This window comes from Nyctibius grandis, chromosome 2 (genome assembly GCF_013368605.1).
Source record: "Nyctibius grandis isolate bNycGra1 chromosome 2, bNycGra1.pri, whole genome shotgun sequence".
Lineage (NCBI taxonomy): Eukaryota > Metazoa > Chordata > Aves > Nyctibiiformes > Nyctibiidae > Nyctibius > Nyctibius grandis.
The window spans coordinates 112,293,785-112,307,628 of NC_090659.1; the positions used below are offsets into that span (position 1 = coordinate 112,293,785).

The 13,844-nt window shown below is 39.0% G+C and overlaps 1 protein-coding gene across 2 annotated transcripts in view; it reads left to right on the forward strand.

Annotated features, from left to right (window-relative positions):
• Positions 1–13,844, forward strand: part of TRPC6 (transient receptor potential cation channel subfamily C member 6) — a 108,473-nt gene that overhangs the window by 49,657 nt on the left and 44,972 nt on the right. For both annotated transcript variants that reach the window (XM_068423265.1, XM_068423273.1), the window contains one exon: positions 13,042–13,816. In XM_068423265.1, the coding sequence (XP_068279366.1) occupies positions 13,042–13,816 (775 nt within the window). The remainder of the gene's footprint in view (positions 1–13,041; positions 13,817–13,844) is intronic.

The window sequence follows — 13,844 nt, forward strand, 5'->3', positions numbered from 1 at the left end:
TGTTTAGTATTCACTAAAACTAGAGATGTAGTTGCTTTCAGGATTTAATGCAGATCAGCTGAAGGACCAGTATTAATGATTTAAATATGAATAATATGCTTAAGTTCTGTTTATGTGATTGTGACATGGGCAACCACAACACAGAGCTTGACAGAGAAAATCTACGTGAAATTACATTGTCTGTTCTGTTTTTCACCTGTCTTCTAGATCATCTGTCTATTCACTTCATCATCATCATAGATAGATCATCTATCTGTTCACTTGATGAGTGAATACAAAATGTTGATTGAAGAAAAACCCCTATTTTTTGCATCATAGCCTATTGTTCCAACTCATAGAGTTCACAATATAAATATAATATGAAACAAAACAGGATGGTGCAGTGGACAGAAGGAGAGCACGAGGAAACAACGAGGTCATACTAAGCAACTTGGTAGACAGTAGTCTTTGTGGCACAGAACGGTATTACTGTAGATGTTTGTTAAGTAGCATTAGTCTATAGATTTCCATACAGTTTGGGGTGACTAAAAACCACTGTCGCCCCAAGAATCAAGTCTCCCTCTCTCCTCACTCCCTACCACTGGTTCCCATCCTTACACTGCCTCTTACCATGGGCCAGCACAAGTGTTTGCATCTGTATGGTAAACTGGGTTGGAGAGCTGGGCTTAGAGCAAGCATTTTTAAGTTTATTTATTTATTTTCAGAAATGTGAATTTTCATTTAGATGATAAGCTCCTTGATTGGAGTCAACCTGGAGATGCCCCAGTACTTAAGTCAGAATAACACCTGACGTTGTGTGAGAGTAACAATGAGCAGCCAAAGCAGAGCAGAGAGTTGGGAGTGTTTCTGCAAGAATGCACATGAAACAACATCCTGACCTAATTTACTAAGCAGTTAGCAAAACTGCTGCACCATATAAATTATAACAGTGTAGGAATTAACCTGTTTAGTTGAATAGAAACCAATTTTAATCCTTTTGAAGCTAAAAAAATTATATTTGTCCCTCCATCTCTATGGGATCAACATTTTGTGTCACCAGATTTGATTTGGAAAACTGAAACACTGAACTTTGTCTGTAATTTGTAGTTTGAAAGACATTTTCTCTTTAAGAATCTTAGAGTTCCCAACAGGGGAGTACCAAGATCAAGTTGCTGGTATATAATAGAAGTTTGCTTTGTTTGTATCCCGTTTTAGCACAGTACAAGTATCCACGCTCTATTTTAGGTGCTTTTATTTATAACCAGTGGGACACAGCACTAAAGCACATACTACATGGTAGCATAACATTCCAGAGTTCTATATGAGAAGTGGGTTTTGCTTTTATTTGAACTTCTTGTCACTTTGTTCCTAAGGAACTCTGAGAAAATAACATGGCCTATCTTGTTGACATCTGTTGCTTCATTACTAAGATAATAATGTTTTGTTTATAGAGGCACGTTTGTCGTAGACAGCCAGCTGTGTTTGTGTTACAGCCATTATACTGACTGTGATCATTCTAACTGGACAATGTTTTAGTTTCATTTTAAAAAACATGACCTGTTAGCTTTAGTGATTTAGTCTACAATTCATCGAGAATAGTCTTATGATAGTGATAACGAAAGAATAGTAATAGAAAGAAGTGCTATGAGGAGAGTTATGGAAATTTCAGTGGTGGACATAATATGAACTAGACAGACCTTTTCAGTGGGCTCATATGTAGGTAAACAGATGGATCCTTAATTGCTGTCTTGGATAAAGTCAGACCTTGAATTTTTAGATTGCTAAGTGCAGTAGCTTATTAACACAGAAACCCCAGTGATAATTAATGGAAAGGAGAAGCTTGCTTGAGGCAGCCAGTCACCTAGCAATTGTTATCTACAATAGTCTTCATGATATCAACTACTGATAGTCATCTCATAATGAGGTGAGTAATGAAAGCCAGTAGCTCACCAGAGATTGCGAGCACAGCAGACTGCTTGCATAGCACATATACTGTACAGTATTAATAACTCTCTAAAAGACGTGGCTTGAACTGGACAGCAAGCACTTGACCAGAACACTGAATTTCCGAAAGGGGACATAGTTTTCAGCACTAACAGAAGGAACCTCAAAAAGAGGTTCATCAACTGCAGAAAGAGCCATCAACTGCAGTGACAGAAGTTAGACACTGCCAGATAACTGAGGAGTGAACAAGGCACAGGACATTCAATTTTGCAAAACATTCAAGCTCAGATAGACCTATACAAATTGTTTAAGCCACAAATCCAAAGGCATATAGATACCTCCGGAATCGCAGAATTACTTACTTCATCTGAAAATGGCTATGCATAAGAATGTAGGAGTAGATAAAGAATTTAGCATATCCCTTGGAATATGCTGGAAGTGGAATATCTCTATAAACACATGGTGATGAAGGCTGTGATGTACTTCAGGTATTCCATGTAAGAAACACAAATCAATTAGTAAAATAGCCGACGGTTAAATTTATGCTAAAGTCATACTTTATATTTCATTTGCTTCTATCTTTTTTTTTCCCAATCTTGTAGCTAAAAACCCTACCTTTAATTTGAATTATTAAGACTTTTTGATCTTTGTTTTGCTGTTGCTGAAACCAGTAAACTTTGGGTGGTCTGTCTCCAGAGGAGTAGAGTATGTAACAAAATTATGCAGTGGGCACCAAAAGGTACTGAAACATGTAAGGAACTTGGAACTATGCATTTTTTATTGAGAAGTTGGGTATAGAGGGGAATACTGGTGTTACCAAGTGCCAGGCTTAGTAAGGAGTTCCCTCTGGTGGGCACACACCAGTATTCTCTGCCACCTTCTGCAAGAAACAGTCTGGAAAGAAACACTTCCTGGCTTTAAACCACCTCAGAGTAGCACATTGATCAAATAATCTGTGAAACTGGGCAACTACGCTTAAATTAAAATGTGTTTTAAAGGGTGAATGCATTCAGCTTTTTTTTTACAGTTGAGGAAAAAATGTTTTAGCGGATATCTATTAAATATAAAGGATCTAGTTCTGCAGACATAGCTAGATACCATTCTAAGCAAGATCAAGTACTGGAAGATAGCAATTCAGTTTTTCAATAATTTTTTTCCAGACACTATTTTCTTAATTATTTCCCTAAACTTTTCTATTTACTTGTCATTCCTGTTTCAGTGGTCGGCAGCTGCTTCATCAATAGTAAGCCACCGGTTTTATTGCTGGAGTGAAAGAGCAGGGTAAAAAGTAGGGAGAATGACAAATGAAATGAGGAGCCTGGAAAATGGTTGTTTGCTCTGTGTTGTGTGCTTTGTCTCCATCACCCATTAAATAGCTACTGAACTACTTTCCAGGAGAGAGAGAAAAATCTTTTGCTACTCCCTGAAGAAAATGTTTGTCAGACCGCTACCCTTCCAGGTTCACATCAACAGATGTGAACTTTTCACCAAGCTGTGGACAAGGAAATACTCTCTAAAATTAAATTGGTTTTAACTGCTTCTGTACAAAAGCATTTGCACAACATCATAAATCAGCTTGGAGAAACACACTTCTCAGCAGTGTGTAAACAAAAAGCTATGACAGTCCAGGTCTCAGAAGTGCCTTCAGGGCACTCCCAGAAGACACATGAGTTTCAGGCATAATTTCAAGTAACAGTCTTAAGGATGACTTATTTCATACTTGGTGTTAGATGTGTATCTTCTAATAAAAAACCCCACATGGGTAGAATTACTCTTATTCGTACCTTTCAGGTACTGCAAAATGAAATACTTAAGGGATGTTCATTATGGGCTTTTCTCACTTCTAATGCAGTCACTCATTGGTTAGCTGCAGTTTTTATTGTAAATGTCCACAGCTGGTTTTGGCTTATTATTTACATGAACGCTTCAGCTCTAGCCCACTCATATCTTAGCATCAGCTTCTCAGGGTTATGGGGGAACCGAGGATCTTCATACCAAAGTGGATGTTGTTACGACACCTTTCCTATTATCATTGAATAGATCAAAGAATGATCACAGATCATTCCAGTTAGAAAACACCAGCAAAAGAAGCCATCTTACTACCTGTGAAAGATAAACGTCTCTCTGATGCTGTATGGGTGGTGGCCCTACGAGCTCCCCCAGCCACGCTGTGCTGAGCTCAGACCTGAAGATAGTAATAACCATCACTCTCTCTCAGTGTCCAGACATGTGAAATGGGTCTTCTTCAACACTCAGCACTTCTCATACCTTCAGCTTGTGCAGGCTCTAACTTCAATGATCAGGTGCAAGCCAGGGAGTTGTCGTAGTCTGTAGTTTGTTGCTAGTTTCCTGGGAGAGACATGTCTTGTGAGAGCTGCATGCACATGCTTTATAGTAGTAAAGGATGTGGGACCGTAATCAGCTATAGTGACTGATGATGGAGAACTGCAGAAGAAGCATGAGTACTGCATAACATGGTCTGAGGAGTTTGTCTTCTCTCATAAGATAGGTATGTGCCTGTTAACGATTTATCAATTGTAGACCATCAAATTGTAGACAGTAGGGCTGGGAGAGCCATGAACATCTTGGCCAGTTCTTCTCCATCAAGCAAGGTCAGCTGTCCCCTAGCCATTCCTACCACGTGTTTATCTCAGCTGTTCTTCAAGATCTCTGGTGATGGAAAATCCAAGGTTTTTTCAGATATTTGTTTCCAGCTGTTCACTGTCTTCACATTTAGAGTTTTAACCAAATCTTCCGTTCTACAGCCTGTCACTTCTGGCCCTGTAGTGTGGCATCACATAGAGGTTCAGACCATGTGTCTGTCTAAGCTCACATCCTGTCTTTGATTGGGCTAAGTATATATTATTTATTTTTATACACATCATTATATATTTTACAGATATCAATATATAAATTTATAAAATATATGCATTGCAAATTATATATTATATACTATATTGTTATGTTATATATTGTATATTATAAAGTTATATACTGCATATATTGTTATTTTTTTTATACATATGAGATAAAGAAGAGTAGAATAATAGAACATCCAAATGATCCTCTTTCCGCTGAAATATCTTCTCACCATCAAAGTTTAGGAACTTTGGAACTGTAGGTTGCCTTCCAATCCTGGACCTGAATAGGGACAAATTATTCCCTTCCTTTTACACCATTGCTTTAAACGCTATCTGTCTTCCTTCAGTCCTCTCTACATTAAACAAAGCCTACTTGTACTTCATTTCATGTCTTCCAGACCTTTGATCAGCTCTGTAGTCATTCTCTAGACTAATTCCAGTTGGTCTGTATTGTTCTTGATAGTGCAGAGCCTCTGTCACCACAAGTTTTTGTAACACCAACATTATTTCGTACCTTCCCCTTCCAAACTAACCTAGGTCATTCCCATCTTTTAATGTGTTCTTGCTTATTCTTACTTAGGTGCAAAACCTTTTACTTCTTGTTTTCAAATTGCATAGCATTTATTTCAAATCACTTCTTGTATGGCCCATTCAGAATGCTAGCCTTGCTTTCCTCCTGTTTTCAATTCCTCTCAGACTAAGTTCCTGTGGAAATGTGAAACATGGAGTTTCCATTCCATCATCCATCACTTTTAATGAGTATATTAAATAATAACAGATCTAAGTCAGATTTTCTGAGCAGATTGTCTTTATAAAATTGGATTGGTAACTACAGTTTTCCAACCGTGTTCCCTTTTCATAATTTCATTCACCCTCTTTCTCTATTTTGCTTGTTAGAATATCATGTACGACAGCAGCAAAAGCCTTACTAAAGGCCTGTAACATATATATGGGTCCCACCTGGTTCAGACAGCTTCTTATTCTGTCACAGAAGGAAATTAAATTGTTTCAAGATAACTTATTATTGGGTGTTTGGTGTTGATGGTCTTATTTGGTATTACTTCTTGTCTGATCTCCTAGCTAATTACTAATTATGGACAGTTTACCAACAGCGTATGAGAATTAAACTTGAAAATGATTGATTTAGTTTACATTGGCTTTTATCTTTTTTTTTTTCAAAAAAGGTCCATGGCCTTTCCAGTGTTCTGGAAGCACACCCACAGAGGTGATTCAGAGGTGATTACTAATGGTTTCAACATTGTTTCAGCCGGTTAAACTTGCGTTTCAACAAGCAGTGGATATTGTTGTCACGCTTACTAATTGGCCAATTTTCAAAATTCTTGAACTTCAGTAGGTTGAAGAGCTTGTGATTAAGCCAGTGTGGTGACATAACTCTACTTTCTCCATTTACTTTGCTCTGAGAGTACTGATCTCTATGCCTTTAATATCTTTCTTTAGGATGGTGCCAGCAGTCTCAGCCCTGTTTTTTCCCTGCTATGCTTCCAGCCTGTAGATTTGCATTGCTGGAAGTATACATGAGTACACCTTTATTTTCTCTTCATGAGATCTGCAGGCATTGTGACTAGTTTTGCATTAATATATGTAAGTAAGGGACTTCAGTGTGGTGTCTCTTACTACAGCATGGTCATGAAGACAGAAGCGTAATTGGATTTTGTGAGTTTATACGTTCTAATTTCCTAAGAAGTTGTATAGTCTTCTTCCAGAGGTAACAAATTTTTGAAGGTAAGCCAAACCTCAAGTTTAAATGAGTTAACAGAGTACTCTTACACAGTAAGTTTAGAGTATGATAAAGCTTTTTACATGAGTAAACGAAAAAGAGGAGGAAGCTGTCCTATCACTGTGCAAGCTCATTTAGCCTCTAGCAGCTATTGCAGACCCTCCTAAAAAGCTTTTGACTTTGGATTATAATGCTGTGGATGCTCAAAATTGTTTCCCACACCCAAACTTTTCCAGCTCTGCAGCTCTTCTTAATGAAAATCTGTGTCCTCAAAGGGAGTTGAAGGTCAAAATCAGATCTTTGAGCATGGTTCTTTCAGTTTGTAAATCAGAGACTCACTGTCTGACACCTGATTAAGGAAAGTCAGCAAAGGCAGAAGATTTATCTCTGCCTCACAGGAATCCGTAATGCCTAAACGATTTCTTGGATGTAAACGCACCAGAGATAGCCAAAGATGTACATTTTAACACAAAATGGTTGCTAACCATTTTACTGCAAACACTGACACATGGAATTACTGTGTAGTTTAGGAAGGTGTACTCAAATGGATTTTTGTTCTCTGGCAGGTTTAGCTGCGTGGACATAGTAGGAAATGAGATGAGCTTGATTTAGCTCAGCAAAATGTAGGTTGAGAGGGGATATGATTGCTATGTGTTTGTGTGTTGCAGGTAACCATTTTCAGGGGAAAGTACTACTTAATTTGAAATACAATTCTGGTTCCTAAACAAAACCAAGTAGATATAAATTGACCATTATTAATTTTAGGCTGAAAACTAGATTAATGTTTCTAACTGCTAGAACAATCAAATTCTGGATTAGTCTTTCAGTGGGATTGGTGAGAGAAAATAAAATTCCAGCAAGACAACACTTTCCTTTAAGACAGAGCCTGATATTTTAATGGGAATTGTTTGAGATGGTATCTGTGCTTGTAAGGGACTTGACTCTATCATGCTTCTGTGGTCTATGTTCCTACTAAGTTATATACGTTGAAGGAGGCCTTAATCTCACGGAACCGTTTCTTTTTAAACAACTGAAAAATGTAGGTGCTCCACATGAAAATTTATGCTGTCCTAAAATAAATATTAAAGGTAGACAGGAAAATTGTCTCTCCTTTATCTACAGAGTAGATCAAGATGAATAATTTATACTAGAATCCTACTGTTCCTATGGTAAAAGTGAGGTGAGTGGAATATCACCCTATATAATTCACAAAATCAACCTTATTATGCTTAAAGTGGAAAATACAGTAGAGACTGTGTGACCCCTGCTGCTCTCTTGCATTTAATTTCTTATTTTGTAGAACTCCTTCCTGTAATATGGTATCCAAAATGATGAAAATATTCCAGACTTGGCCATGCTGGCTCTTAAGTAATAAGTACGGTGATTTCGACCACATTTCCCTCAAAGTACATTAATAATCTGTTGCAACCAACAGTTATTCAGTAGTCTGGGAAGGTTGAGGTTTCAAGTGGCTTTAAGACTTATGTGGCCAGGATCTGTGACAACAGGTGCTAACATGGCATCTTTTTGATAAAAAATGGACAGAAAAGACCTTAGTAATGGTGAAATAAATGTAAGAACATCAGAACGTAACAGGACTGAGCATACTCTTCTGGATCATCAAATTCCTTTCCCTACTCTTGGAGGCAATAAAGTATCTTATACTCTTCTGAACAAACTCCTGAATTAATATTTACTGTATGTATCTAATTAAGCAGAAAAAATAAAGTAGAAAAATTTGCTTTCTCTGTTACAATTAAACATATTTATAGTCTTGTGCTGCAAGAACCAGTTTTAATTACAGACCCTTTAATTAACTGTAATTGCAAGAGGGCAAACGAGGAAATTTATTTCATACTTATACAATATATTGATGCAGGGAAAATGGATTACACTGAGATTCTAGAGCTCTGCATCAGACATGTGCTACAATCCAGCAAACAATGCAAAAATCTTCTATTTCATTGTGTAATAAGTTCTGCTCCAGAAGATGGGCTACTGTCTAGGGAATGTATGTATTTAATCTCCCATTTAAGCAATGATTTTCTTCTAAATACAGGCAAGGAAAGAGGAAATGCTACTGGACAAACAAGCTAATTCTAGGTGTTCTTCACTAGCAATGAATACTCTTTGTTTTGATGAATCATACTGAATGTATTGCTGGAATAGAAATATAATCGTTTCTGTTATATGAAAAATGAAAGAGAAAGTGTATAATGAACTGCAGTTTTTGGCCGGTTAACTGAAGTTGTTAACATCTCAGGAAAAAATATTGACCGCAATCCTGTTGAAGGGTTTGTTTCCATGTATAAGGATCAAATGCCAGCAAAATAATTTTATAGAATCATAGGATGGTTTGGGTTGGAAGAGACCTTAAAGAACATCTAGTTCCAACCCCCCTGCCACGGGCAGGGGCAGCTTTCCACTAGACCAGGCTGCTCAAAGCCCCATCCACCCTGGCCTTGAACATTTCCAGGGAGGGGGCATCCGCAACTTCTCTGGGAAACCTGTTCCAGTGTCTCACCACACTCACAGTCAAGAATTTCTTCCTGATATCTCATCTAAATCTACCCTCTTTCAGTTTAAAACCATTACCCCTCATCCTATCACTACACGCTGCTGTAAAAAGCCCCTCTTCCGCTTTCCTGTAGGCTACTTCAGGTACTAGAAGGCTGCTAGAAGGTCTCCCCGGAGCCTTCTCTTCTCCAGGCTGAGCAACCCCAACTCTCTCAGCCTCACTTCATAGGATAGGTGCTCCAGCCCTCTGATTATCTTTGTGGCCCTCCTCTGGACTCGCTCCAACAGCTCCATGTCCTTCTTATGTTGGGGGCCCCAGAGCTGGACGCACTGCTCCAGGTGGGGTCTCATGAGAGCAGAGTGAAGGGGCAGAATCACCTCCCTTGACCTACTGGCCATGCTGCTTTTGATGCAGCCCAGGATATGGTTGACCTTCCAGGCTGCAAGCGCACATTGCCAGCTCATGATGAGCTTCTCGTCAACCATCACCCCCAAGTCCTTCTCCTCAGGGCTGCTCTCAATCCATTCTCCACCCAGCCTGTATTTGTGCTTGGGATTGCCCCGACCCATGTGCAGGACCTTGCACTTGGCCTTGTCAAACTTCATGCAGTTTGCACAGGCCCGGCTCTCAAGTCTGTCAAGCTCCCTCTGAATGGCATCCCTTCCCTCCAGCATGTCAACCGCACCACACAGCTTGGTGTCTTTGGCAAACTTGCTGAGGGCGCACTCAATCCCACCGTCCATGTCGCTGACAAAGATGTTAAAACCGTGCCAGTGCCAATGCCGACCCCTGAGAAACGCCACTCGTCACTGGTCATCGAGCCGTTGACTGTAACTCTTTGAGTGTGACCATCCAGCCAATTCTTTATCCACCGAGTGATCCATCTGTCAAGTCCACGTCTCTCCAATTTAGAGACAAGGATGTCGTGCAGGACAGTGTCAAATGCTTTGCACAAGTCCAGGTCTTTAATTCCTTCTCTTTCCTCTCTGCCAGTTGATTTTCATCTTATCAATGCACTCTCATATTCAATGTTTGAAGAAACTTTTCAGAACCGTGTTACAGGTGGTTATGTTAATGTATAACTTTCAGAACTGGGGAGTCTGGCATCTGCTTTCTCTTCTGTGATCTCTTCTTTCTACCATTTCATCCCTGTTCCAATTTAGCACACCCATTTCCAGTAAAACACTTGTAGATATATCAAAAGACTGGCATCTATTTAGTGAATTTCAGTTTTTGGCAAAAATGTTGTCACCAATGCCAATAACATTTTCATTCTTTCAGTTTTCATGTTTTCTATGAAACCTCTCCACAGGCTGTCTTTTCAACAAATATATTTTTTGTTTGTTTGTTTTAAAATATCTGGAAATATGCATGGAAAAATTTCAACTAGCCATATAGCATATTCACCTATGAGACATTAGTATATATCCATGCTCTCTCATGCGCTTTGAACCCACAGTAACTGAGACAGCCTTTCATAGAGTCATAGAATCATAGAATAGTTTGGGTTGGAAGGGACCTTTAAAGGTCAGCTAGTCCAACCCCCCTGCAGTGAGCAGGGACATCTTCAACTAGATCAGGTTGCTCAAAGCCCCGTCCAGCCTGACCTTGAACGTTTCCAGGGTTGGGGCATCTACCACCCTCTCTTGGCAACCTGTTCCAGTGTTTCACCACCCTCATTGTAAAAAATGTCTTCCTTGTATCTAGTCTAAATCTGCCCTCTTTTAGTTTAAAACCAGAGATCTTGAGGAGTAGAAGAGGATGGGATCTAACTTTATTCCGTATCATGAAATGATAGACATCATAGTCCAAACTAAGACTGTGAACTTGTCATTATAGCATGGTGTTAGTACCGTCTGCATGTTGAACAATGTTACAGTTGTCAATTTTGATATATTTCACATTCCATACTTGTGATTGTCTTGCAACGAATTTGTTCTTTTACATTTAAGACTGGCAATTTGAAGCATTTCCAATGCTGAAGAGGACTATATCTCTGGAACTGAGAAGGCAAAAGGATATTTATACTAAAATTAAACATAAACAATCTAGAAAAAATAATATCTTGTTATGTTTTGTGAAGATGTTTTGAGTCACAAAAGACTGATTTTTTTACTGTCATTTAAATACTTATATTCATTAGTAAGTATTTAATGAATAAAATACTGCTTGTGGTTATTATTTTGTGGGAAATACTGAAAATAGTGAAGTGTATTTGAGCATATGTGTGTAAAGAATCATTAAGCTACCATTCAGAAAGAAAAAAGCTGAAGTTGTAGTGAATATTATGTAGCTTAGCAGAGTAATTCTAGGAAAGAAAATTATTTGCAATTGCATTTCTATTGAGGATTGGGATCTTAGTTGACTGAAATAATAATAATGAACTAGATTTTCTTCTTGTTAAAGAGAATGTAGCATATTTTGTAGTGTTCCTCAGCAAACTTAGCTTCAGTATGGTTCACTTTATGTTTTAATAATTAAATAATTATTAATTAAGTAGTTAATAATTAATATAAGAGACAAAGAATGGCTGAGGTTTTCAGTAGTAGAAGTAGAAGAATGGACAACATTTCAGAGCTATCACAAAGCAAGAATTGGCAGGATTTGTTGGCAAGCCATTGTGTGAAAGAATAAATAGGACTGGCAAGCCACTGAGTGGAGGAATAAATAGGATATCAAGGTTATGAACTGTAATAATGAAAAGGATGGTGGAGATGGGGAGTAACAGATGTCATACAATGTAGTCGATATGCTTTTATCCTGTACAGATTCAATTTATGTCTGAGGATTCAATTACAGATGTCAGAAAAACAGCAGCAGGGTGAAGAGGAAAAACCAGATCCACAATGTAAGTTAGATAGTTGCTGAAGCAGTGATGGGGCTAAGACTAATAAGAGCAAGTGAAGTCAGCCTGCTGCTTTTCTGAGGCACAGGGAATTTAGAGAGTTTCCACGTTTGTGTGCCCTGCTGTCCTGTGCAATCCCTTGTCTCTCAGCCCACAACTGCTGACTCCTTTCACACTGTGGCTTGTTTTCGCTCTGAGCTGTGACTTAGCACCAACATAGACCAAGTAAAGAGCTTTGGGTGAACGGCATCTTGAGGGGTGGTGGCTTTCAGAAGGGCCACCTGAGGGCACCTGGGCTCATGTGGTGTCACTGGGATTCCTCCTACAAGCTGAGCAGATGTGGCCTACTCTCACTGCCTGACTGAGGCAGTCATTGCGTATCGTCACTATTCTTCAGATCATCTTTGTATTTAAAATATATATTTAAACAAAGAACTTGTGATCTGATGTTCTTTTTTTTTTGATACACAGCTGTTCCAGTGAAGTCCTTTAAAATATCTGCTAGATCTAGTAAAGGTGTCAGAAAGTAGTACATCCATCCAGAGAAAAAGTAGTTTTGCTCTTGAAGCAATTCTCATATTTAGCTGAATGTTATCTGTTAGAAATATCCTTGTAACCAGAAAGTGAAATCTTAGCATGTAAAAATGTTATAATGCTTTCTTCTTTTCTAGATTAAAATAAGAAGCACTTTTTTCATGAAGTGACCGTACATATCAGAGGGATGTTTGGGATACCAAATGATGGATGATAAGTTTGGATAGAAGAGTGCTGGAAAAACAGAGAGGGGTTTCTGTGTAAACCTGAGAAAGAATCTTACCTTTAAAACTGTTATTCTACCTGTGTAACATGAAGCACAATCTAACTTCACTAAAAATTATTCAAAAGCTGTGGAAGACAAAATAGGGGAAAAAGTGTAGTCTTAAATGATGATTGACTAGGGCTTCTTCTTCATGTTGAAGTAAAATGTAGCTGGCTACTGATTCCATGGCTGTGTAGCAACAGCAGTTACAAAGTGCATCAAAGTCAGGGTTTCTGGTCTCCCTACTGCATTAAAATATGCAGCAGATAAATGATTAAAATATTTTTATTAATTATTATTTACAATGGATATGCTCTTGCATAAAGCAGAACTAATAATTCCTCTATTTCCACACAGCCGAGGCAACGAGAATAGACTAGCGCTACGACGACAGACCATTCTCCGGGAGAAGGGGAGGAGGCAGGCCAGTCGAGGGCCAGCGTATATGTTTAATGACCACTCAACAAGTCTTTCTCTTGAGGAGGAGCGCTTTTTGGATGCAGCAGAATACGGAAATATTCCAGTGATTCGCAAAATGCTGGAAGAATGTCCCTCACTCAATGTGAACTGTGTGGACTATATGGGGCAGAACGCCTTGCAGCTGGCAGTTGCCAATGAGCACCTGGAGATCACAGAACTTCTGCTGAAGAAGGAGAACCTGTCTCGGGTTGGGGATGCGTTGCTTTTGGCTATTAGCAAAGGTTACGTTCGGATAGTGGAAGCCATCCTAAACCATCCCGCATTTGCCGAAGGCAAGAGGCTTGCATTGAGTCCTAGCCAGTCGGAGCTTCAGCATGATGACTTCTATGCATACGATGAAGATGGCACACGGTTTTCCCATGACGTTACACCAATCATTCTGGCCGCTCACTGCCATGAGTATGAGATCGTCCACACTCTGCTGAGAAAAGGAGCTCGGATCGATAGGCCACATGACTATTTCTGCAAGTGCAGTGAATGCAATCAGAAGCAAAAGCATGACTCTTTCAGCCATTCTAGATCCAGAATCAATGCCTACAAAGGTCTGGCCAGCCCTGCTTATCTGTCTTTGTCCAGTGAAGACCCTGTAATGACTGCCTTAGAGCTCAGCAATGAGTTGGCTGTGCTTGCCAACATTGAAAAAGAGTTTAAGGTGAGTAGAGGGATACTGATTCTGACAG